The sequence below is a fragment of the Moschus berezovskii genome, chromosome 6 (assembly GCF_049115385.1).
Source record: "Moschus berezovskii isolate FMDL1 chromosome 6, NW_MosBer_1.0, whole genome shotgun sequence".
NCBI classification, from domain to species: Eukaryota; Metazoa; Chordata; class Mammalia; order Artiodactyla; family Moschidae; genus Moschus; species Moschus berezovskii.
In genome coordinates this window covers 76,516,923-76,541,562 of record NC_142465.1, presented here as the reverse complement: position 1 = coordinate 76,541,562, position 24,640 = coordinate 76,516,923, and the positions used below count along the sequence as shown (strand labels likewise).

At 41.7% G+C, this 24,640-nt stretch overlaps 1 protein-coding gene across 1 annotated transcript in view; it reads right to left on the bottom strand.

Annotated features, from left to right (window-relative positions):
- Nucleotides 1-5,719: 5,719 nt before the first annotated feature.
- The window catches only part of LOC129536092 (protein HP-25 homolog 1), a 35,437-nt gene continuing 16,516 nt past the window's right edge, over nucleotides 5,720-24,640 (bottom strand). Inside the window, exons 3-5 of the mRNA XM_088837032.1 lie at nucleotides 8,556-8,639; nucleotides 7,380-7,517; nucleotides 5,720-6,177 (exon numbers count right to left, since the gene is read on the bottom strand). Of these exons, the coding sequence (XP_088693158.1) occupies nucleotides 5,720-6,177; nucleotides 7,380-7,517; nucleotides 8,556-8,639 (680 nt within the window). The remainder of the gene's footprint in view (nucleotides 6,178-7,379; nucleotides 7,518-8,555; nucleotides 8,640-24,640) is intronic.

Genomic DNA, 24,640 nt, shown 5'->3' with positions numbered 1-24,640 from the left:
TTAACCAGAGTGAAGCTGTGCCAGTTGATGTTCAGACAAAAGCTCTATGTGTTATTTGTTCCCTCTTTCTTCTTTTAATAATTTCTGGAAGAATTGAGAAATTTAAAAATGTTATTGATTTATTTATTTAGGTGTTAGTCCTTTTGTATTTTTCCATACACATATGCCTATAACTTTTCTATTTATTTTTGCTTTTTTTCAAATTTCTACTCTTTGTATACAGTATTGCATATACATATAGATATCCTGTTGGAGAAGGAAATGCAGCCCACTCCAGTATTCTTGCCTGGAGAATCCCATGGACAAAGGAGCTTTATGGGCTACAGTCTATGGGGTCACAAGAATCAGACACAACTTAGCAACTAAACCACCACCGCCACTATGGATATCCTATACTTAACGTAACTATTTCTTATTGAAGAGCATATTCACTGGTTATAGTGGCTCTCTAAATTTTTACTTAGTTTTAATCGAATGAAAGATTCTTTAGATTCTATAGTGCTTTACATTTCCAAAAGTTTCACACACATATTTCATATGATCCCATAATAAACCATACATTTTTCTTAACCCCCTTCCCTCTCTCCACTGGTAACCACTACTACCACTAGTTTGTTGTCTGTATCTGTGAGTTTGCTTCTTTTTTTTATCCACTAGTTTGTTATATTTTTTAGATTCGATATAAAAGTGATATCATACAGCATTTATCTTTCTCTGTAATGCCCTCCAAGTCACTCCATGTTGCTGCAAATGACAAAATTTCACTCTCTTTTATGGTTGGGTAGTATTCCTTATAAAATTTTATATATATATATCAGTTCAGTTCAGTTGCTCAGTCATGTCCAACTCTATGCGACCCCATGAATCGCAGCACGCCAGGCCTCCCTGTCCATCACCAACTCCCGGAGTTCACTCAAACTCACGTCCATCAAGTTAGTGATGCCATCCAACCATCTCATCCTCTGTCGTCCCCTTCTTCTCCCGCCCCCAATCCCTCCCAGCATCAGAGTCTTTTCCAATGAGTCAATTCTTTGCATGAGGTGGTCAAAGTATTGGAGTTTCAGCTTTAGTATCAGTCCTTCCAATGAACACCCAGGATTGATCTCCTCTAGATTGGACTGGTTGGATCTCCTTGCAGTCCAAGGGACTCTCAAGAGTCTTCTCCAGCACCACAGTTCAAAAGCATCAATTCTTCGGCGATCAGATTTCTTCACAGTCCAACTCTCACATCCATACATGACCACGGGAAAAACCATAGCCTTGATAGATGGACCTTTGTTGGCAAAGTAATGTCTCTGCTTTTTAATATGCTATCTAGGTTGGTCATAACTTTCCTTCCAAGGAGCAAGCGTCTTTTAATTTCATGGCTGCAATCAGCATCTGCAGTGATTTGGGAGCCCAAAAAAATAAAGTCTGACACTGTTTCCACTGTTTCCCCATCTATTTCCCATGAAGTGATGGGACCAGATGCCACGATCTTTGTGTTCTGGATGTTGAGCTTTAAGCCACCTTTTTCACTCTCCTCTTTGACTTTCATCAAGAGGCTCTTTAGTTCCTCTTCACTTTCTGCCATAAGGGTGGTGTCATCAGCATATCTGAGGTTATTGATATTTCTCCCAGCAATCTTGATTCCAGCTTGTGCTTCTTCCAGCCCAGCATTCCTCATGAGGTACTCTGCATATAAGTTAAATAAGCAGGATGACAACATACAGCCTTGACGTACTCCTTTTCCTATTTGGAACCAGTCTGTTGTTCCATGTCCAGTTCTCACTGTTGCTTTCTGACCGGCATACAGGTTTCCCAAGAGGCAAGTCAGGTGGTCTGGTATTCCCATGTCTTTCAGAATGTTCCACAGTTTATTGTGATCCACACAGTCAAAGGCTTTGGCATAGTCAATAAAGCAGAAATAGATGTTTTTCTGGAATTCTCTCGCTTTTTCCATGATCCAGCGGGTGTTGGCAATTTGATCTCTGGTTCCTCTGCCTTTTCTAAAACTAGCTTGAACATCTGGAAGTTCACGGTTCACATATTGCTGAAGCCTGGATTGGAGAATTTTGAGCATGACTTTACCAGTGTGTGAGATGAGTGCAATTGTGCAGTAGTTTGAGCATTCTTTGGCATTGCCAGCAATGGTCACAGGACTAGAAAAGGTCAGTCTTCATTCCAATCCCAAAGAAAGGCAATGCCAAAGAATGCTCAAACTACCGCACAATTGCACTAATCTCACATGCTAGTAAAGTCATGCTCAAAATTCTCCAAGCTAGGCTTAGCAATACGTGAATCGTGAACTTCCAGATGTTCAAGCAGGTTTTAGAAAAGGCAGAGGAACCAGAGATCAAATTGCCAACACCCGCTGGATCATGGAGAAAGCAAGAGAGTTCCAGAAAAACATCTATTTCTGCTTCATTGACTATGCCAAAGCCTTTGACTGTGTGGATCACAATAAACTGTGGAACATTCTGAAAGACATGGGAATACCAGACCACCTGTCCTGCCTCTTGAGAAACCTGTATGCCGGTCAGGAAGCAACAGTTAGAACTGGACATGGAACAACAGACTGGTTCCAAATAGGAAAAGAAGTACGTCAAGGCTGTATATTGTCACCCTGCTTATTTAACTTCTATGCAGAGTACCTCATGAGGAACGCTGGGCTGGAAGAAGCACAAGCTGGAATCAAGATTGCTGGGAGAAATATCAATAGCCTCAGATATGCAGATGACACCACCCTTATGGCAGAAAGTGAAGAGGAACTCAAAAGCCTCTTGATGAAAGTGAAAGAGGAGAGTGAAAAGGTTGGCTTGAAGCTCAACATTCAGAAAACAAAGATCATGGCATCTGGTCCCATCACTTCATGGGAAATAGATGGGGAAACAGTGGAAACAGTGTCAGACTTTATTTTTTTGGGCTCCCAAATCACTGCAGATGCTGATTGCAGCCATGAAATTAAAAGACACTTACTCCTTGGAAGGAAAGTTATGACCAACCTAGATAGCATATTAAAAAGCAGAGACATTACTTTGCCAACAAAGGTCTGTCTAGTCAAGGCTATGGTTTTTCCCGTGGTCATGTATGGATGTGAGAGTTGGACTGTGCAGAAATCTGATCGCCGAAGAATTGATGCTTTTGAACTGTGGTGCTAGAGAAGACTCTTGAGAGTCCCTTGGACTGCAAGGAGATCCAACCAGTCCATTCTAGAGGAGATCGATCCTGGGTGTTCATTGGAAGGACTGATGCTAAAGCTGAAACTCCAATACTTTGGCCACCTCATGTGACGAGTTGACTCACTGGAAAAGACTCTGATGCTGGGAAAGGTTGGGGGCGGGAGGAGAAGGGGACGACAGAGGATGAGATGGCTGGATGGCATCACCGACTCGATGGACATGAGTTTGAGTGAACTCGGGAGTTGGTGATGGACAGGGAGGCCTGGTGTGCTGTGATTCATGGGGTCGCAGAGAGTCGGACACGACTGAGCGACTGAACTGAACTGAACTGATTTGTAATGGAAGACTACATTTCCATTCAATGAAACGTTTCACTACTGTTACCACAGTGTGGATAGATTTCACAGATATTATGATGATTGAATAAAGACTAGACACAAAACATTTTATATTGGATTATATCATTCATACAAAGTACAGGTATAGGCAAAGACGACAGCTTCCCAGATGGTTCAGTGATAATCTATCTGCCAATACAGGAGATGCAGGAGATGTGGGTTCGATCCTTGGGTTGTAAAGATCCCCTGGAGGAGGAAATGGCAACCCATTCCAGTATTTTTGCCAGGACAATCCCATGGACTGAGGAGCTTCAAAGTCTACTGTCAATGGGGTCGCAAAGAGTTGGACACATCTGAGCAACTGAGAAGGAGCATCAGTTCAGTTCAGTTGCTTAGTTGTGTCCAACTCTTTGCAATCCCATGGGCTGTAGCACGCCAGGCCTCCCTGTCCATTACCAACTCCCAGAGCTTGCTCAAACTCCGGGATGCCATCCAACCATCTCATCCTCTGTTGTCCCCTTCTCCTCCTGCACTCCTGAGTGTGAGCATAGACAAAGATAATTGATAAATGATGCTGACAGTCAGAGAAATAGATTCAATGATGCAGATGTGATTGTGGATGGGAAGGGCACCAAGGAGACTTCTGGGATGACAGAAATGTTCTATGTATCAATCTGGATGATGGGTCCATGCTTGTATGTATATAAAATTAATTGAACAGTTTACTTTAGATTTGTGTTTTACTGTATTTAAGTTATACGTCAATAATAAAAAGAAACCCACCAAAATTCTTTTATTTTTTTAATATTAATTTATGTATTTGGCACTGGGTCTTAGTTGTGGCATATGAGATGGTTAGTTGCAGCATGTGGATCTAGTTTCCTGAATAGGATTTGAACACAGTGCCCCTTTACTGGGAGTGCAGAGCAGAGTCTTAGCCACTGGACCACCAGGAAAGTCCCCAATATTCTTTTAAAAGTCTAGTCATCAGTAGCATAAAGTTGACTTATGTCAGTGTACAAAAAACATTGTTACTTTTATCTTTCTGCTCAACCATGGATTATGTGGCTTTGATTTAATGCTTGCAAGATGGTTGTTGCAGCTGTAAGAACTGAATCTTCATTCCTTATAGAAGAAAAGGAGAAAGCAAAGGGCAGAGATCAAAGGCCAAAAACAAAAGCCAGTTGAGTCATATCCATTTTAAATTCGACTCCTGTAAGTACCATGCATTTACATCTCACCAGAAAGGATAGTGTATTTTGTGGTCACCCTGAATGCAATAGCGGCTGGTCAATTACTTTAAAAAACAAAACAAAACTGGGTTCATTGAGACAATGCGAACAAAATTAGCTAGAATAGAAACTGGTAGAAGGGATATTGGGTAAGTTAAGTAGCAGCTTCGAGTAAATTAATTATTAATCTGAAGTTTTCAGGCTTTCAGATGAAGCCACAGAAATTCCTTCACTTCCATCTTTGACCTTATGTACTATCACTCATCCAATTATCTTTAGGGCAATCATTTGATGGGAAGCATCTTCATTTGGTATTTTAAGCAAGCTTGCTATCTCTGCCAGAGATATTTACTTCTATATTTACATCCTTAATTCCCAAAATAGACTTGAGAGTTTGAGTGAGGTTTTTGTCCCCTGGGGGTGAGGTGGGGTGTTGTTGAGTTGTTAAGTCATGATCCAATTCTGTGATCCCAAGCACTGTAGCCCATCAGGCTCTTCTGTCCATGGGATTTCCCAGGCAAGAATACTGGAGTGGATAGCCATTTCCTTCTCCAGGGGATCTTCCTGACCCAGGGATCAAACCCACATTTTTTGCATTGGTAGGCGGATTCTTTACCTACCGCTGAGCCACCAGGGAGGAGTGGTGGGAGCAAGCAAAACAGGAGCTGAATAGGGGTTTTCCTGGTGTGTTTAACAGCAACCTGGTTGGGCAGCCTCCTACCTCACTTTGATTTTTCACCCACTTATTGCCATGCAGGATCTTGATATTTGAGAATCACAAGATATTATTGATAAATTGATGAACCATGCATCTTTATTGGTTTCAGCAACTGGTAATACATTCATTTTGTCCAAGTTGGCCATTACTGTTTTAGTGATTTGTTCATCATTTAGCAGTTCTAGATGAAATATTTGGGATGTAGGAAGCTTCTTTTCTTAAATTTAGAGTTACTTGAGGGAGAGAACCATGCAGTTACCACTAGCCGTCTTAATTTCCATTGAGCAAAAACCCATAAAACACAGTGTGAGTAGTTCCTTTTTCAGATTCTTCTTTGTCCAGCTGAGACTCCAGCCAGACCCTGTCCCCTTTCTCCAGCTCTAAGATGGAACTTCCAGAAGCCTGCTCGTGGGTATCCCCAGCTTCTGCTCGCTTGTCCCGGATTTGGGTGCCATTCCGCATGAGACCCACCTTGACAGCACTCTGAAACAACTCAATGTCAAAACCAAAGTGGTACACGCCAGGGACACTGCAGGTGAACACGCCAGTTGCAGGGCTGAAGTGGCCCTGATGGTTGTACAGAACTTCCTGGAAGACAATGGGCTGGGAGGGTCCTGGGAAAGGCCCACTCAGCTTGACGGGAAAGGCAGATTGAGGTAGGGGTGGGCACTTCTCAACTAGTCCAGGAAGCCCAGGTCTCCCTCTTGGTCCTGGCATACCTATGGGTCCTAGATTGCAAAATAAACAGAAAATAGAATGATACCATTTAAGGTTTTGTATTTTGCATAGTAAATGAATTACTTCTTCCTTTCTAAGCTTCTTGCCCTTCCAACTACTTTCTTCTCACTGGTCAGAGCCTAGCTCAAGCATCACTGCTTCCAGAAGGCTTGCCTGTCTTCTTTAGATTTGGAAAAGTTCTGTCTCCTTGTACCACATCTGGTATTAATTGTTCATGTAGTTATAAAGAATTACTACAAAGAATTATAATCCTTCCCTTAAGTGATGGCCTCATCCAAACTGGGAACAAGAGTCGTACTTAATTTTCTTCCTAAATGTCATACTCAGCATCATTTATAAAATTATCACTCAAAATATGTTCAATAAGTGAGTAATTGAATTAATAAGTATATTAATGGATCTTTAGACACGTTCTGCCATGTCTTTACTATAAGGCTGAGTACTAAGGATCATTATTGGAAGTTACACAGATAAATCTAAGGATCACACTATGGCAGGACTAAATGGGAATTCTGAACGGGGGTATTCAAACATGCCTGTTTATCAGAACAGCAGTAGAACGCCATCCTACCAGAGTCCCCCAGTCACTCAGGGCCAGTCTACACTGTAGGCCTCTAGAGGACTCTCTGAGGATGGAGACTAGGAACCTACATGTTTAACAAGTCTGTGAGTGATTCTGACGCTCAGCCAGATTTCAAAACCATTGCTTTAGAAGTTGAATACAAGTCTTCAAAGCTGATGGAGTCTCCATGGGAGCTTAACCAAATGTACTTCTCAGCAGATGACAAGGGAACAGGATGTCAAAGTATGTGCTGCCCCATGTGCCTGTGATATCACTGGAAGAATCTCAGCTAACACCTGCCCCACGTGATGCCAATGCAAGTGCTCTGCACTAGTCTAGAGATGGGGCTGTATTCCTATGTCTCAACTTGCACTGCACACCCAGTGTGTCTGAACAGCTGTTGGAGCACACAGATTTCTTGGGAGTTGGAGGCTGTCTTAGTAGATGAATATTAGGACTCTACAGAATTGAGAAAAACAGGCCATAGTCATTCATTACCAAAAAATGACTTATCTCAATGATCAATATTCTCATTCTCATCAGATCACCTGGAAGATTTCACTAAATCTATGAACACTGAAACCAAAGAGACACTATGGAGGCTAAGAGAGCCATTTAATTTTTTTTCACCTGCATAACCACGTGGCCCTGGAGGACCGCTGGGTCCTGGAGGTCCTCGGGGCCCATGAGGTTCACACAACTGAGAGTCTGCTGAAGACTTGACATTGGCCACAAGTAAGAGGACAAACTGAGCTAAAATCCAGAAACCTGGATCAGAAGAAAAATCAATGAAGTTTCAGACAGGTTGGGAGATGGATCAGCCTCTCTTGAAGAGATTGTGCTACAAATTTTGTCAACTGGCTGGATGGTTTTACGATTCCAAGAAATTGATATTATTTTGATCTTTAGTTCCATGAAGTTCTACATGTACCAATGCTGTGATTTATTCAGACAATATCAGGAAGCACTTTGAACTGAGATACTTTCACGTTGAACACAACGAAATAAAAAAAAACTTCTAATTTATGCTATATGAAATCAATGCTGCTTTTTCAATCTCATGCAAACCTCTCATGGACTCAGAGCCTCCTGCCATCTGTTTAGCAGTGATTTTTAAACAATTGGTGAGAGTAATATCCTTCTTATGATGAATAAGCACCTGATTTACCCATGTGTTACTCTGTACTGTCTTATTGCTTTATCTGTTGGATGGGCTTGAAACACAGAAGATATATAAGGAGTGGTTGGTTGTTGGTAAATGAACTGACAAATACCAAAGACTGAATCAGCCAACTACTACTTCCCACTACACTAAACCTTTTACTTAGTGCAGTAGCCTTCATTCCACTTTGAAGTATCAAGCTGATAAGATCAACATGCTTGCATTATACTTGCTCCTATTAATGCACAATGCTCCTATTAATGCGCTTGTTATATTGTCCCCTTTATGACACATTGAACCTTCTACCCCTGGTCCATGGCCCGGAGGTTGGAGATCCCTGATTTATGTTATAATGACCTTGATTTAATTTGAATGAGTTGATATTGATTTAATAATGAAAGCAAAGGTCTTGCCCTGTCCCTCATTAGCTTCTATTCCTTATACTCCCTTTGCAATATCCAATTGGCAAATTTGAAAAAGTGTCTATATTTTTGTCCAGCATTATAAGCAGCTGCCTTCCAGAGATGTTATAATTTTAAAAAAATAATATAAATCACATGCTGGGAGACTAAAGTGCTTTGGAATGCTATCTACCAGTGCAATGGGTTAATCTAATTACGGTAGATATTCATAAGAAAACTTACCTGCAATGTTCATGGACCCGGCTCTTCCCCTTCCCCCAGGCGTTGAAGCTCTTTCATTGACCACCTCCTCACCTGTCCTATAACCTGATCATCTGTTTGTTTTTCAAAGTTTATGGTAGATGGTTTAATAGATTGGTTTTTTCTCAGTATTTGATTTTCTTGTCTCCTGAAGCTGAAGTCAAGGTTAATTTTTAACCAGATCAGTCAAACATTCAAATATGCCAGGAAAGCTCACAAATTGACATTCAAAGTGAAATACTTCTGTCCACCCATATCTGGAAGTCATCTCTTCTTGTGATGGCCAAGCCTGGGACTATTAAACTGATGAACTTTGTTTGTTAGAGATAAACCCATCTCTGACTCTTCCAGGATAACAGAAATAAGAGAGATGGACTGGTATCCCATTTCCTCTAGTCTAAATCCATAATTTTATAGACTGTGATGCTAGCCCAGGGAAGGAAGTGATTTAGGATAAAATTGGAGCTAAATATAGAATAATAAACACTTTTCTCCTACTTTAGAGCCCAGGAGATTTTTCTTCTGCTCCTTTCCCTTACTGTCTATATTTTCTGAGAACTTTTTGCTTTTCTATAATAATCAATCTACTGACATCGTTGTGTGTGCCAACGAGGCACTCTGTGCTTGCCAAAGTGAACCTAAGTTAATAAAAATTTAATTAATTGACAATGAGATCTTGGAAATAGCTGAGGAAAAAGCCTGACAATCTTCTCTTTAAAAAGCAAAAATAAAACTGGGCAAAATTGCCACACAAAAAATTGCAACTTTGGGAAATGATCAAAGTACAAAAAAAACTAAGAAATATTTATTTTAAAAGTCCACTGAATCTCATTAAGAACAGTGGTAATCTATGGATTCTTTATCAGAGGCTGCTGCCGTCTAACTCCTAACTCTGGGCCAGAACTTCTGCTGGAGTGGGGAGGGCTAGGAGGACTGGTAGGAGAGGGGACTGACTTTATTTTGAGCAGTAGGTGGAAAAGCCCATGCCCAGGACACTGTCAAAATAGTGTTATAAGCATCCAATGATCAGGGAAAGCCAACACCACAGCTAGTCTGACATCTTGATAATAGTTAGAGCAAGCAATGGACTAGCCAGAAATTTTAAAGATTGTTGGGGGAATGGAACAGCCAACCAGGACTTTAATAAGATAGATCCACCAAGGCAAATTCTCTTTACACTCTTCTGTAGTTGGAAAAAGTTGGAAGATTTAGTTCTGTTTCTTTCTTATCCTGGTCTAATCATTGGGGAGCTTAGTCACTGGCAGGTTTTTCATAAGACTCTCCATCTTGGATAGTTCTGGGACATTACTTCTGTCTTCACTGTCTCATAAAGCAATTAAGTGGCGGCTCCTATATGAACATATTGGAAAATACCTTCTGTAGGGAAAAAGCAGCTCCTGTGTCTTAATTTCCTTTTTACTTCTCTTACCTCTAAACTCAGCCTTGTGTCTTTCTTAGCATACGTTAGCTTTGACATGCTATTAAGTTCTGGGACATTAATTCTGTCTTCATTGTCTCATAAAGCAATTAAGTGGCGGCTCCTATACGAACATATTGGAAAATAACTTCTGTAGGGAAAAAGCAGCTCCTGTGTCTTAATTTCCTTTTTTACTTCTCTTACCTCTAAACTCAGCCTTGTGTCTTTCTTAGCATACGTTAGCTTTGACATGCTATTAAGGCAAACAAAGATATACATACAGAACATATCTATACATATGGATAGATGTATGTCTCTATATCAGAGACTGGCTAGCTGTTCACCCAAACTGCTTCTCCTTCATCTTGGTTTCATTTGGAAATCCTCTTCACCTTGGAGTTAGTAGGGACCATGCAACTGGCTTCCAGGATTGGCACTCGTATTGGGAGTCACTTTGAAGACTTATCCACCAATTTCTCCCATGTACTCCCATCCATCTTCTTTTCTCCTCTGCCACTTTGAACGTGCAGAACCTGGAAGCACATGCTGAAGAAGATGCCCATCCACAATAAGGAAGGACCCTGGTTCTCTTCCTACTAAAAAGAGATTCACTCTTTGTTCAGAAATACCCTTGCAGAGTTTTTGTGAACACTTTGTTCAGCTATTGAGAGTTATAGGTGACTATGCTACAGCAGCTATTGTCACTTTTTCTAATATAATATTTTAATTCATCCTCATGTTTCAAGAAGAGGAATGATCACAATTTGCTAGCCCTCTATAACTGGCAAGGGAAAGTTCCAGTTTCACCTCAGCCCCTTCGATAGTACAAATAGACTTGACAGAGCCTTGTGTTCATACTCATCGCTCAGTTGTGTCTGACTCTTTGCAACACTATGGACTGTAGCCCACCAGGCTCCTCTGCCCATGGGATTTTCCCCAGTAAGAATACTGGAGTGGGCTGTCATTTCCTCCTCCAGGGAATCTTCCCGACATGAGGATTGAACCCTCATCTCCTGCACTGCAGGTGGAATCTTACCACTGAGTCACCAAGGAAGCCCCCGACAGAGCCAATGGGGCGAATTACAGAAAATTATTTGCATGGAAGAATGCACAGAGAATAAGATCTTCAGGCACAAAAAAACTCTGAAAATAGATGGGATGTGAATAGGGAAAGTGGGGAGAATGTATTCATCACATCTTTCTAAGACAGAGGAATTGGGGTCCAGTGGACTCTAGTCAGGGTGATGTAAACAAGAATATCCTTGGTCTTAAGGATGGGGTTGATTGAGTTAATTTCCTGATTCTGATAACATCTTTCAAGCCCCAGTTTTAATGGCTTTTTAAAAAAATGGAACCATTTTTCTCAGAAAGGGGAGAGGAATAAATCCAAGATTTCAGAAAGTGAAACCTGGCTTTATTCCCTTTCAGGTTGCAGACTCATATGAGGCTTAGCGTTTCAGGGATGAATTAAGGAAACCTGAGAAATAGTGACTTCTGCTTGCTTTTATTCATCACTTTCAAATGCTTTTAACCACACCTCATCCCCCTTTTCCAATAACATAATTATAGCATCAAAAATATTATCATACTCTTCTTTGGCCAACAGATGTTTTTCCAAAACTTGAGTTTGGTTCATCATTAGCTAAAGCTTCACTTTGGAATATTAAAGCTCTACATCAAAGTTGAAATAGTAATTTTCAGGAATCCTGCGGGTTCAGTTCAGTTCAGTCACTCAGTCGTGTCTGACTCCTTGCAACCTGGCGTGGACTGTAACACCCCAGGCTTCCCTGTCCATCACCTACTCCCGGAGCATACACAAACTCGTATCTATCAAGTCGGTGATGCCATCCAACCGTCTCATTCTCTGTTGTCCCCTTTTCCTCCTTCTTTCAATCTTTCCCAGCATCTGGGTCTTTTCTAAGAAGTCAGTTCTTTCCATCAGGTGGCCAAAGTATTGGAGCTTCAGCTTCAGCATCAATGAATACAGGACTGATTTCTTTTAGGATGGACTGGTTGGATCTCCTTGCTATCCAAGGGAGTCTGAGGAATCTTCTCCAACACCACAGTTCAAAAGTGTCAATTCTTCAGCACTCAGCTTTCTTTATGGACCAACTCTCACATCCAAACATGACTACTGGAAAGCCCATAGTTTTGACTAGATGGACGTTTGTTGGCAAAGTAATGTCTCTGCTTTTTAATATGCTGTCTAGGTTGGTCATAGCTTTCCTTCCAAGGAGCAAGTGACCGCATGGCTGCAGTCACTATCTACAGTGATTTTGGATCCCCCCCAAAATAAAGTCTGTCACTGTTGTCATTGTTTCCCCATCTCTTAAGTGATGGACTAGATGCCATGATCTTAGCTTTTTGAATGTTGAGTTTTAAGCCAGCTTCTTCACTCTCCTCTTTCACTTTCATCAAGAGGCTCTTCGGATCTTCTTCACTTTCTACCATAAGGGTGGTGTCATCTGCATATCTGAGGTTATTGATATTTCTCCTGGAAATCTTGATTTTGGCTTGTGCTTCATCCAGCCCAGCATTTCACAAGATGTACTCTGCATAAAAGTTAAAGAAGCAGGGTGACAAGTAAGTCCTTTAAGTCCTTCTGGAAAGATGACAATTGTGGAGGGTGGAGGAAGGCTTGCATTGAGCTTCACTGTGAAGACTGACTTTTCTCCACAAAGGCATTTTACATTTTGACTTGCTGGCCTTGGGATTCCTGGCTCACCTCTCAATCCAATAGGTTCTAGGAGGAACACAGAGCAGTCTATGAGAAACTAATTCCTTAGAGGAGCCTGAATCCTTCTAGAATGCACTCGTGGTGTGATTTCACAGACTGATTTTCAGATGCACTGCTCTCTGGGTTGTTCTGTCTAGATTCCAATATATCAGAGTTTCAATTTCTGTTCTAGCTCCCCTTGTGCTCAGAGTCCTCAATATAGCATTCCGCTGAAAGCAATACTAGCTCTATTTCTGCCTGGCATTCCTGGACCCAGATGCTTACCCTTTCCTGGAACAGAGTCTCGAGACTGCTATTCTGTACTTGGCCAGTACCAACCACTTCAGGACTGTTTCAGTTTTGTATTTTGGGACTCCTGCTCAGAGCTTGGAAACTCCAGCTTGTTACCCACTAACTGTCTCATCGTTGCTCCCCTGAGATTTTCTTTCACTTCTATCTGAACAAGCTATGCATCAATCAGAATGTCGGCTTCACATTAGTCTTCCTCTGGGGATTAACATGCTACCTTGGTTAAGAGTGTGAGTTTTGGCTTATAAAGGAAACAGTGCAGGTCGTATCTCATCCCTGGTCAAGCTTCTTAACATTTATAAGGGTCCATTTTTTTCATCATCCACAAAAGCATGTCATAATATGAACTCTCCTTGGTCTATTCTGAAATAATGTTGGCATTAAATATTATGTTGAGTTATCTTACATAAATTAATAGTACAAAGTATAAAAATATAAGCAGGAAAAATTAGAAGTAGACAAAAGACAAAAAGTAAAACCATACTAAATGGTCAATTAAAGTGCAGATGTGTGCACCTACCCAGTTTCAAAATTTGAGTTGGAAATATGAAGCTCAGTTTCCTGCGGGCAAAACAAAACAGAAAAAAGTCCCCTTATATAATTCATACTGTCCATAATTAGAAATATGCATTTTCTTTGGTAATTTGCAATACGGATAGGAAAAAATTATTCCCAAAGATTTCATATAGGAGCACTGCATTAAATAAGTCAACTGGTTATTTAATAACACCTTCCAGTGGTGGTTATATTTTCTAACCAGCGGAAGTACTATTACAATATGTCTGAGGACACCGGCTCCGGCGGCACAGACGCCAGAGACTCCGGCTCAGGGGCGCAACCAACCATGCGCAGACGCGTGGCTGAGAAGAGCTACCCCACGTCCAAGGTAAGGGACAGCGGCTGCGCTTTGCTGGAGCAGCTGTGAAGAGATATTCCACGACCAAGGTAAGAGAAACCCGAATAAGACGGTAGGTATTGGGAGGGGGCATCAGAGGGCAGACACACTGAAATCATGATCACAGAAAACTAGTTGATCTGATCACATGGACCACAGCCCTGTCTAACTCAGTGAAACTAAGCCATGCCATGTGTGGCCTCCCAAGACGGATGGGTCATGGTGGAGAGGTCTGACAGAATGTGGTCCACTGGAGAAGGGAATGGCAAACCACTTCAGTATACTTGCGTTGAGAACCCCATGAACAGTATCAAAAGGCAAAATGATAGGATACTGAATGAGGAATTCCCCAGGTCGGTAGGTGCCCAGTATGCTACTGGAGATCAGTGGAGAAATAACTCCAGAAAGAATGAAGGGATGGAGTTAAAGAAAAACCAGTACCCAGTTGTGGATGTGACTGGTGATAGAAGCAAGGTCCAATGCTGTAAAGAGCAATATTGCATAGGAACCTGGAATGTTAGGTCCATTAATCAAGGCAAATTGGAAGTGGTCAGACAGGAGATGGCAAGAGTGAACATTGACATTCTACTAATCAGTGAACTAAAATGGACTGGAATGGGTGAATTTAACTCAGATGACCATTATATCTGCTACTGTGGGCAGGAATCCCTTAGAAGAAATGGAATAGCCATCATGGTCAACAAAAGAGTCCAAAATGCAGTACTTGGATGCAATCTTAAAAACAACAGAATGATCACTGTTCGTTTCCAAAGCAAAGCATTCAATATTACAGTAATCCAAGCCTATGCCCCAACCAGTAATGCTGAAGAAGCCGAAGTTGAACAGTTCTATGAAGACCTACAAGACCTTTTAGAACTAACACCCAAAAAAGATGTCCTTTTCATTACAGGGGACTGGAATGCAAAAGTAGGAAGTCAAGAAACACCTGGAATAACAGGCAAATTTGACCTTGGAGCACGAAATGAAGCAGGGCAAAGGCTAATAGAGTTTTGCCAAGAAAACGCACTGGTCATAACAAACACCCTCTTCCAACAACACAAGAGAAGACTCTACACATGGACATCACCAGATAGTCAACACCGAAATCAGACTGATTATATTCTTTGCAGCCAAAGATGGAGAAGCTGTATACAGTTAGCAAAAACAAGACCAGGAGCTACCTGTGGCTCAGATCATGAACTTCTTATTGCCAAATTCAGACTTAAATTGAAGAAAGTAGGGAAAACCACTAGACCATTCAGATATGACCTAAATCAAATCCCTTATGACTACACAGTGGAAGTGAGAAATAGATTTAAGGGACTAGATCTGATAGATAGAGTGCCTGATAAACTATGGACAGAGGTTCGTGACATTGTACAGGAGACAGGGACCAAGACCATCCCCATGGAAAAGAAATGCAAAAAAGCAAAATGGCTGTCTGAGGAGGCCTTACAAATAGCTGTGAAAAGAAGAGAAGTGAAAAGCAAAGGAGAAAGGAAAGATATAAGCATCTGAATGCAGAGTTCCAAAGAATAGCAAGGAGAGATAAGAAAGCCTTCCTCAGTGATCAATGCAAGAAATAGAGGAAAACAACAGAATAGGAAAAACAAGAGATCTCTTCAAGAAACTTAGGGATATCAAGGGAACTTTTCATGCAAAGATAGGCTCGATAAAGGACAGAAATGGTATGGACCTAACAGAAGCAGAAGATATTAAGAAGAGGTGGCAAGAAACACAGAATTGTACAAAAAAGATCTTCATGACCAAGATAATCATGATGGCGTGATCACTCACCTGGAGCCGCAATTTGGAATGTGAAGTCAAGTGGGCCTTAGAGAGCATCACTACGAACAAAGCTAGTGGAGGTGATGGAATTCCAGTTGAGCTATTTCAAATCCTGAAAGATGATGCTGTGAAAGTGCTGCACTCAATATGACAGCAAATTTGGAAAACTCAGCAGTGGCCACAGGACTGGAAGAGGTCAGTCTTCATTCCAATCCCAAAGAAAGGGAATGCCAAAGAATGCTCAAACTACCGCACAGTTGCACTCATCTCACACGCTAGTAAAGTCATGCTCAAAATTCTCCAAGCCAGGCTTCAGCAATATGTGAATCGTGAACTTCCAGATGTTCCAACAGGTTTTAGAAAAGGCAGAGGCACCAGAGATCAAATTGCCAACATCCGCTGGATCATGGAGAAAGCAAGAGAGTTCCAGAAAAACATCTATTTCTGCTTCATTGACTATGCCAAAGCTTTTGACTGTGTGGATCACAATAAAATGTGGAACATTCTGAAAGAGATGGGAATACCAGACCACCTGACCTGCCTCTTGAGAAACCTGTATGCAGGTCAGGAAGCAACAGTTAGAACTGGCCATGGAACAACAGACTGGTTCCAAATAGGAAAAGGAGTACGTCAAGGTTGTATATTGTCACCCTGCTTATTTAGCTTCTATGCAGAGTACATCACGAGGAACGCTGGGCTGGAAGAAGCACAAGCTGGAATCAAGATTGCTGGGAGAAATATCAATAGCCTCAGATATGCAGATGACACCACCCTTATGGCAGAAAGTGAAGAGGAACTAAAGAGCCTCTTGATGAACGTGAAAGAGGAGAGTGAAAAGGTTGGCTTGAAGCTCAACATTCAGAAAACAAAGATCATGGCATCTGGTCCCATCACTTCATGGGAAATAGATGGGGAAACAGTGGAAGCAGTGTCAGACTTTATTTTATTTGGCTCCAAAATCACTGTGGATGCTGACTGCAACCATGAAATTAGAAGACGCTTACTCCTTGGAAGGAAAGTTATGACCAACCTGCTGCTGCTGCTGCTGCTAAGTCGCTTCAATCTTGTCCAACTCTGTGCGACCCCATATACAGCAGCCCACTAGGCTCCCCCATCCCTGGGATTCTCCAGGCAAGAACACTGGAGTGGGTTGCCATTTCCTTCTCCAATGCATGAAAATGAAAAGTGAAAGTGAAGTCGCTCAGTCGTGTCCGACTCCTGCGACCCATGGACTGCACCCCACCAGGCTCCACCATCCATGGAGTATTCCAGGCAAGAGTACTGGAGTGGTGTGCCATTTCCTTCTCCATATGACCAACCTAGATAGCATATTAAAAAGCAGAGACATTACTTTGCCAACCAAGGTCCGTCTAGTCAAGGCTATGGTTTTTCCAGTGGTTATGTATGGATGTGAGAGTTGGACTGTAAAGAAAGCTGATCGCCAAAGAATTGATGCTTTTGAACTGTGGTGTTGGAGAAGACTCTGGAGAGTCCCTTGGACTGCAAGGAGATCCAGTCAGTCCATTCTAAAGGAGATCAATCCTGGGTGTTCATTGGAAGGACTGATGCTAAAGCTGAAACTGCAATACTTTGGCCACCTCATGCGATGAGTTGACTCACTGGAAAAGAGTCTGATGCTGGGAGGGATTGGGGGTAGGAGGAGACGGGGACGACAGAGAATGAGATGGCTGGATGGCATCGCCGACTCGATGGACATGAGTTTGAGTGAACTCTGGGAGTTGGTGATGGACAGGGAGGCCTGGCGTGCTGTGATTCATGGGGTCGCAAAGAGTCGGACACGACTGAGCGACTGAACTGAACTGAGGACAGTGCTATAGCACCTAATAAAAAACTATTAAATGTACTGTTTGTTGTACTAGGCAACCTGTATTGAATGACTGTCTGTGTGAGAGAAAACTCTGTGTCCGAGTGGCAAGCAGGTATATGTCCGTGTATATTTATTTGGGGCAGGGGGTGTACGGTACAGTGTAGACTCTGAACATACACGGTATCCCTCACTCATCTCCAGTCGTGTGAGCTTCAGCCGTAACTAAACAACAGCACAATCACCGAAGAGTAAACAGAATAATATTATAGAACAAAATTTCCATCCTGTAAAATGGTCTCAAAGAAGTCAAAATACTTGCCTTTCCTGGACTTCAGTGTTTTCCTTACTCCAATGAGGAATGTAATGTTGAAACTTTCTCAACCTCACAGAGAGGTCTATAAAATTACAAAGATAAAATAAGGGCTATGTAAGCCTGAACACTTGGGATTTTTCTCATAACCATCTTAAAATTATTTAAAGGTGCCCCAAGGCTTTCATATGAGAAACCATCAATAATTTCTGGTCACAAAGATGCTCAAATATGTACAGTGTTTTCATTAAAAGGCAGAGAGTAGGGGCCAGAGGGCAGGAGTTACTACATGGGACTGTTGGATGTACCATGCCTCATGGCAGGCATATTTATTACATCATTCTCTTTTGCTTCTAAACAATTCTGTGACTTATGTCAGAATTCATAGCACCACGATAGCTGAGGCTGAGAAACAGTTTATTTTCTTCAAGGTTGCACAGTTGGGAACTGTCAGAGTTTGCATGTGTGAAAATGTGTCTGACTTTGAGAAACAAATTCTCAGATTATTTTGATAAACAATTGTCTTGATTTACACTCATAATTACTTGAGTTAGCATTTTGTAAGTCATCAATAGGATCAGAAATTAAGGCCAGTTTTTATTATCAAGGATATGATTGGTGGCTTATTGTCTTTTAAAGCAAGCGTTAAGATTATTAAGATGACACAGACATTAGACTTGTAATAACAGTTAGGACCACTCTGCTACAATAGTTGATTTATCAACACAGATAGAGCTTTCAGTCATTAGGACAGTTCAGTTCAGTTCAGTTCAGTTCAGTAGCTCAGTCGTGTCCGACTCTTAGCGACCCCATGAACCACAGCACACCAGGCCTCCCTGTCCATCACCAACTCCCGGAGTTCACTCAAACTCATCTCCTTCAAGTCGGTGATGCCATCCAGCCACCTCATTCTCTGTCGTCCCCGTCTCCTCCTACCCCCAATCGCTCCCAGCATCAGAGTCTTTTCCAGTGAGTCAACTGTCGCATGAGGTGGCCAAAGAATTGCAGTTTTAGCTTTAGCATCAGTCCTTCCAATGAACACCCAGGATTGATCTCCCCCAGAATGGACTGGTTGGATCTCCTTGCAGTCCAAGGGACTCTCAAGAGTCTTCTCCAACACCACAGTTCAAAAGCATCAATTCTTTGGCGCTCAGCTTTCTTCACAGTCCAACTCTCACATCCATACATGACCACTGGAAAAACCATAGCCTTGACTAGACGGACCTTGGTTGGCAAAGTAATGTCTCTGCTTTTTAATATGCTATCACGGCTGGTCATAACTTTCCTTCCAAGGAGTAAGCGTCTTTTAATTTCCTGGCTGCAATCAGCATCTGCAGTGATTTTGGAGCCAAATAAAATAAAGTCTGACACTGTTTCCCCATCTATTTCCCAAGAAGTGATGAGACCAGATGCCATGATCTTCGTTTTCTGAATGTTGAGCTTCAAGCCAACCTTTTCACTCTCCTCTTTCACTTTCATCAGGAGACTTTTGAGTTCCTCTTCACTTTCTGCCATAAGGGTGGTGTCATCTGCATATCTGAGGTTATTGATATTTCTCCCAGCAATCTTGATTCCAGCTTGTGATTCTTCCAGCCCAGCGTTCCTCATGATGTACTCTGCACAGAAGTTAAATAAGCAGGGTGACAATATACAACCTTGACGTACTCCTTTTCCTATTTGGAACCAGTCTGTTGTTCCATGTCCAGTTCTAACTGTTGCTTCCTGACTTGCATACAGGTTTCTCAAGAGGCAGGTCAGGTGGTCTGGGATTCCCATGTCTTTCAGAATGTTCCACATTTTATTGTGATCCACACAGTCAAAGGCCTTGGCATAGTCAATGAAGCAGAAATAGATGTTTTTCTGGAACTCTCTTGCTTTATCCATAATCCAGCGGATGTTGGCAATTTGATCTCTGGTTCCTCTGCCTTTTCTAAAACCTGCTTGAACATCTGGAAGTTCACGATTCACATATTGCTGAAGCCTAGCTTGGAGAATTTTGAGCATGACTTTACTAGCGTGTGAGATGAGTGCAATTGTGTGGTAGTTTGAGCATTCTTTGGCATTCCCTTTCTTTGGGATTGGAATGAAGACTGACCTTTTCCAGTCCTGTGGCCACTGCTGAGTTTTCCAAATTTGCTGTCATATTGAGTGCAGCACTTTCACAGCATCATCTTTCAAGATTTGAAATAGCTCAGTTGGAATTCCATCACCTCCACTAGCTTTGTTCGTAGTGATGCTTTCTAAGGCCCACTTGACTTCACATTCCAAGATGTCTGGTTCCAGGTGAGTGATCACGCCATTGTGATTATCTAGGTCATGAAGATCTTTTTTGTACAGTTCTTCTGTGTATTCTTGCCACCTCTTCTTAATATCTTCTGCTTCTGTTAGGTCCATACCATTTCTGTCCTTTATCGAGCCCATCTTTGCATGAAATGTTCCCTTGATAACTCTAATTTTCTTGAAAAGATCTCTTGTTTTTCCTGTTCTGTTGTTTTCCTCTATTTCTTTGCATTGATCACTGAGGAAGGCTTTCTTATCTCTCCTCGCTATTCTTTGGAACTCTGCATTCAGATGCTTATATCTTTCCTTTTCTCCATTACTTTTCACTTCTCGTCTTTTCACAGCTATTTGTAAGGCCTCCTCAGACAGCCATTTTGCTTTTTTGCATTTCTTTTCCATGGGGATGGTCTTGGTCCCTGTCTCCTGTACAATGTCACGAACCTCTGTCCAGAGTTCATCAGGCACTCTATCAGATCTAGACCCTTAAATCTATTTCTTACTTCCACTGTATAATCATAAGGGATTTTATTTAGGTTCTTGATTCAGGTCATGAACTCCTTATTGCCAAATTCAGACTTAAATTGAAGAAAGTAGGGAAAACCACTAGACCATTCAGATATGACCTAAATCAAGTCATTAGGACAACTAGGGACAATTTCCTCTAGAATTTATATTTATTGTTGACCTATTTTGTGAGATTTAAGTCCATGTTCAGGCTTTGCTTTGTTAATGAGAATAAAAGGATGTCAATCAAGGAAAATTTCTACCACCTAAATATATTGACAAGAAGAGCAATGGTCAGGATAATCTTACATAGGATATCAGCCTTGAGCTAAATACTTCATTATATTATCCCCAAACCCTATGCTACCCTCTTCAGTTCAGTTCAGTTCAGTCGCTCAGTCGTGTCCGACTCTTTGCGACCCCATGAATCACAGCATGCCAGGCCTCCCTGTCCATCACCAACTCCCGGAGTTCACTCAAACTCGTGTCCATCGAGTCGGTGATGCCATCCAGCCATCTCATTCTCTGTCGTCCCCTTCTCCTCCCGCCCCCAATCCCTCCCAGCATCAGGGTCTTTTCCAGTGAGTCAACTCGTTGCATGAGGTGGCGAAAGTATTGGAGTTTCAGCTTTAGCATCAGTCCTTCCAATGAACACCCAGGATTGATCTCTGTTAGAATGGACTGGTTGGATCTCCTTGCAGTCCAAGGGACTCACAAGAGTCTTCTCCAGCACCACAGTTCAAAGGCATCTGGTCCTATCACTTCATGGGAAATAGATGGGGAAACAGTGGAAACAGTGTCAGACTTTATTTTTTGGGGCTCCAAAATCACTGCAGATGCTGATTGCAGCCATGAAATTAAAAGACGCTTACTCCTTGGAAGGAAAGTTATGACCAACCTAGATAGCATATTAAAAAATAGAGACATTACTTTGCCAACCAAGGTCTGTCTAGTCAAGGCTATGGTTTTTCCTGTGGTCATGTTTGGATGTGAGAGTTGGACTGTGAAGAAAGCTGATCACCGAAGAATTGATGCTTTTGAACTGTGGTGCTGGAGAAGATGCTACCCTCTTCAGTTCAGTTCAGTTCAGTCGCTCAGTCGTGTCTGACTCTCCACGACCCCATGAATCACAGCACGCCAGGCCTCCCTGTCCATCACCCTCTTATTAGATAGGCGTAATTACCCCTTCATGTATAGGTGGAAAAACTGAGAAGAACTGAAAGTAGGCAATTTCTCCATGGAAGAAACCTCAATGCTTAAATGAGTGGACTTCAGTTGCCAAACCCTCACAACTAAGACGAATGCAAATGTGGCTGCCACAGGCTTCAGGCCAGCTGAAGCATAAGTTGGAAGAAGTGACACTGGATTACAATAGGAAAGATCAGCAGGTCCCTTCTGCCTTTTCCATGTCCCATCTAGAGGGCATTTGGGATAATGCCCTTGGAACCTTCCTAACCTTCTCTGACCCTAGTCTCAGCACACCTGTAGTAACAGATACTTCTTGGGATTGTGAGGGTTTGCATCCCTTTGATGGGGTGGGAATAGGATCCTTTGAACAGTAGCACTAGTTTCCAGTCTGTGAGAACTTTTTCTGTTACCCTTCTGCTCTAGGTTTCTGGATTTGGGCTCTGTCCATCATATCAGCCCTAGCTGATCTCAAGACTGAAGGAAATTCTGAACCTGTGAACCTTTGGGACCCTGAGGCCCCCCAGGCCCTCCAGGTCCTTTGGGAATACCTGGTGAAGAAGGCAAGAGATAGTTTTCTTTTGCTTTTACTGGTCTTTCCTTTCTCTGGTTGTAATGTTCACACACCCAGTTAAACTTCCAAACGTGCTTGATAAGATTACTGAAGCAAGGCATTTCTTCTTTTCAGTGCCTATGAATTGTTTTCTTAATTCTGATTATGCATCAGAATGTCAAAACTTCATCCTACAGTTACTGAATCAGGAACTTGGGAATAGATGCAAATTACCTATATGTTTAGAAAGTTCTTAAGATATTTGATGTACCACTAGAGACCCAAGGCTGTAACTCCAGTTGCTATTCATGGTGTGTGGAAAGGGCAAAATCATTCATTAGGTTCATTTAGTGTATCTGTAAAGAAATATGGGAGCACTCATATGGGTAAAAGTATCAGTAGCACAAATTCATTCCCATCCCCTCACCATCTTGTTGAGGAGTGAACTGGGTTTGAGGCAGTTGGTTTGTACTTCGAAAAGATCTCCAAAAAAGGGATTCCATCTGCATATTGCTATTTATAGTAAGCTAAACCATTCAAAATTGCTGTTTTGTGGGGCAAAATCAGGGAAGTACTGACACTGCAAACATTTCAATCTAATATACATAAACTGGCAATGGGACAGGTGACACATAGTCAACTACGTAAAAAGAAGTGCTCCCTAAATGGAATATTGATGTTTGGCTGGAAGCTCACTAAGAATTCACCCACCAATACTGCAGCTCTTGGCGAGAGACCTGGTGTTTTCCCACTAGTTTAGTTCTTTCTCTGGAATTGGGGAAACGTAGTAAGTTCTACATTGAGATACGTTTTGATTCACGTGGTAAGAAAGACCACTCGGTTAACACATGCACATGAACACATGCACACACCCACACACATGCAAACACAATGTGAAAAATAACTCACTTGTAAAACATTTAGAGACAAGTCTTTTTTGCTAGATTAGAGAAAATGGCTGAACCTGGTGAATTTAGAGAGCATGCCATACAAGACATGCATGAATACTCTGTTAATTTTTAAGTGTGGTCATGTATATGAGAGAATAATTTATATTTATATTCTAAAAAAGACATCGATAGTGCCCATATGCTTGGTTATCAGTAAGGATAATTAGTTTGAAAAAATTAGCTTCAATAGTACTTTTGCAAATATCATTGTTATTTCCGTGCAGTGTGGCAGCATATATTTCACACTGAAGCAGTGGCGATTCTCACAAAATCAGGGGCAAGGTGGTATCATGGAAAGATACCAATAGGCTGGGGATTAGGAAATCTCCATTCAGCTCTGAATACCTTCTCTGTCACTTGGATACCTGAGAACAGTGAGTTCCATCAGATTGACCAGTGTACATCATTAACCTCAGCTCCACAACCAGGGACTCAGATTTAGAAGAGAGTGCAGACAGGGTTTCAGTGAGCCTTTTGAGCTCCATGGGTGACTGTAATGCTTACATGGGTTTCAGTATCACTGACCTGTGTCTTTTAACTATATAGTACAATAAGATTTCTGGATTTTTCTGCATTGATTCCTACAGAAAGTGGTCCTTAGATAGAAGGTTTATAATAAAGAAAACATATGATTCTGCCTATGTGATAAGCAAAACAGTTCATGCACTTATACATTTGGAAAATATACTTTGAATTCTGACTACAATCTGGACACTTCAGGTATAGTCAAGGACACAAGTGTTTAGGAAGGAGTTATAATTCAGTGTGGTAAAAACTATGACACAAGTAAGCACTGGATGCCATTCCCGTAGACTAGAGAGAGAACTCTGAAGAGAACCTGTAAGATCGTAACTAAAAAAGGATGGGAGGGAGGGGGACAGAAATATGCTGATCATAAAATGCATGAGTTCAGACTTATTTCCTTCATTTGTCCATGTATCTTGAGTATAGAACCTCAAGGTCATCCAGGAAAAATGGGACAAAGAAGGCTACCTGGAGCTTCTGAGAAGTGCCCATCGCCACCAAAATTTGCCTTTTCATGAAGTTGAGTGAACCTCTCCCAAAGCCCTTCCAGCCCATTATTTTCAAGGAAGCCCTGTAAACCAACAAGACCATTTTAATCTGACCACTGGTGTTCAGCTTTACCACCCCTTATGTGTCGCACAATTGTGGATGTGACAGTTTATGTATGTTGTGCCAATCCAGTTTCATATTGTACCACTGCAATTGTGACTAGTGTCCCTTTCACACTTAAAATTGCATTATGAGAAAAGTCTATCATCTACACAACCTGCATGCTCAGTCTCTCAGTCGTGTCCGACTCTTTGCCAT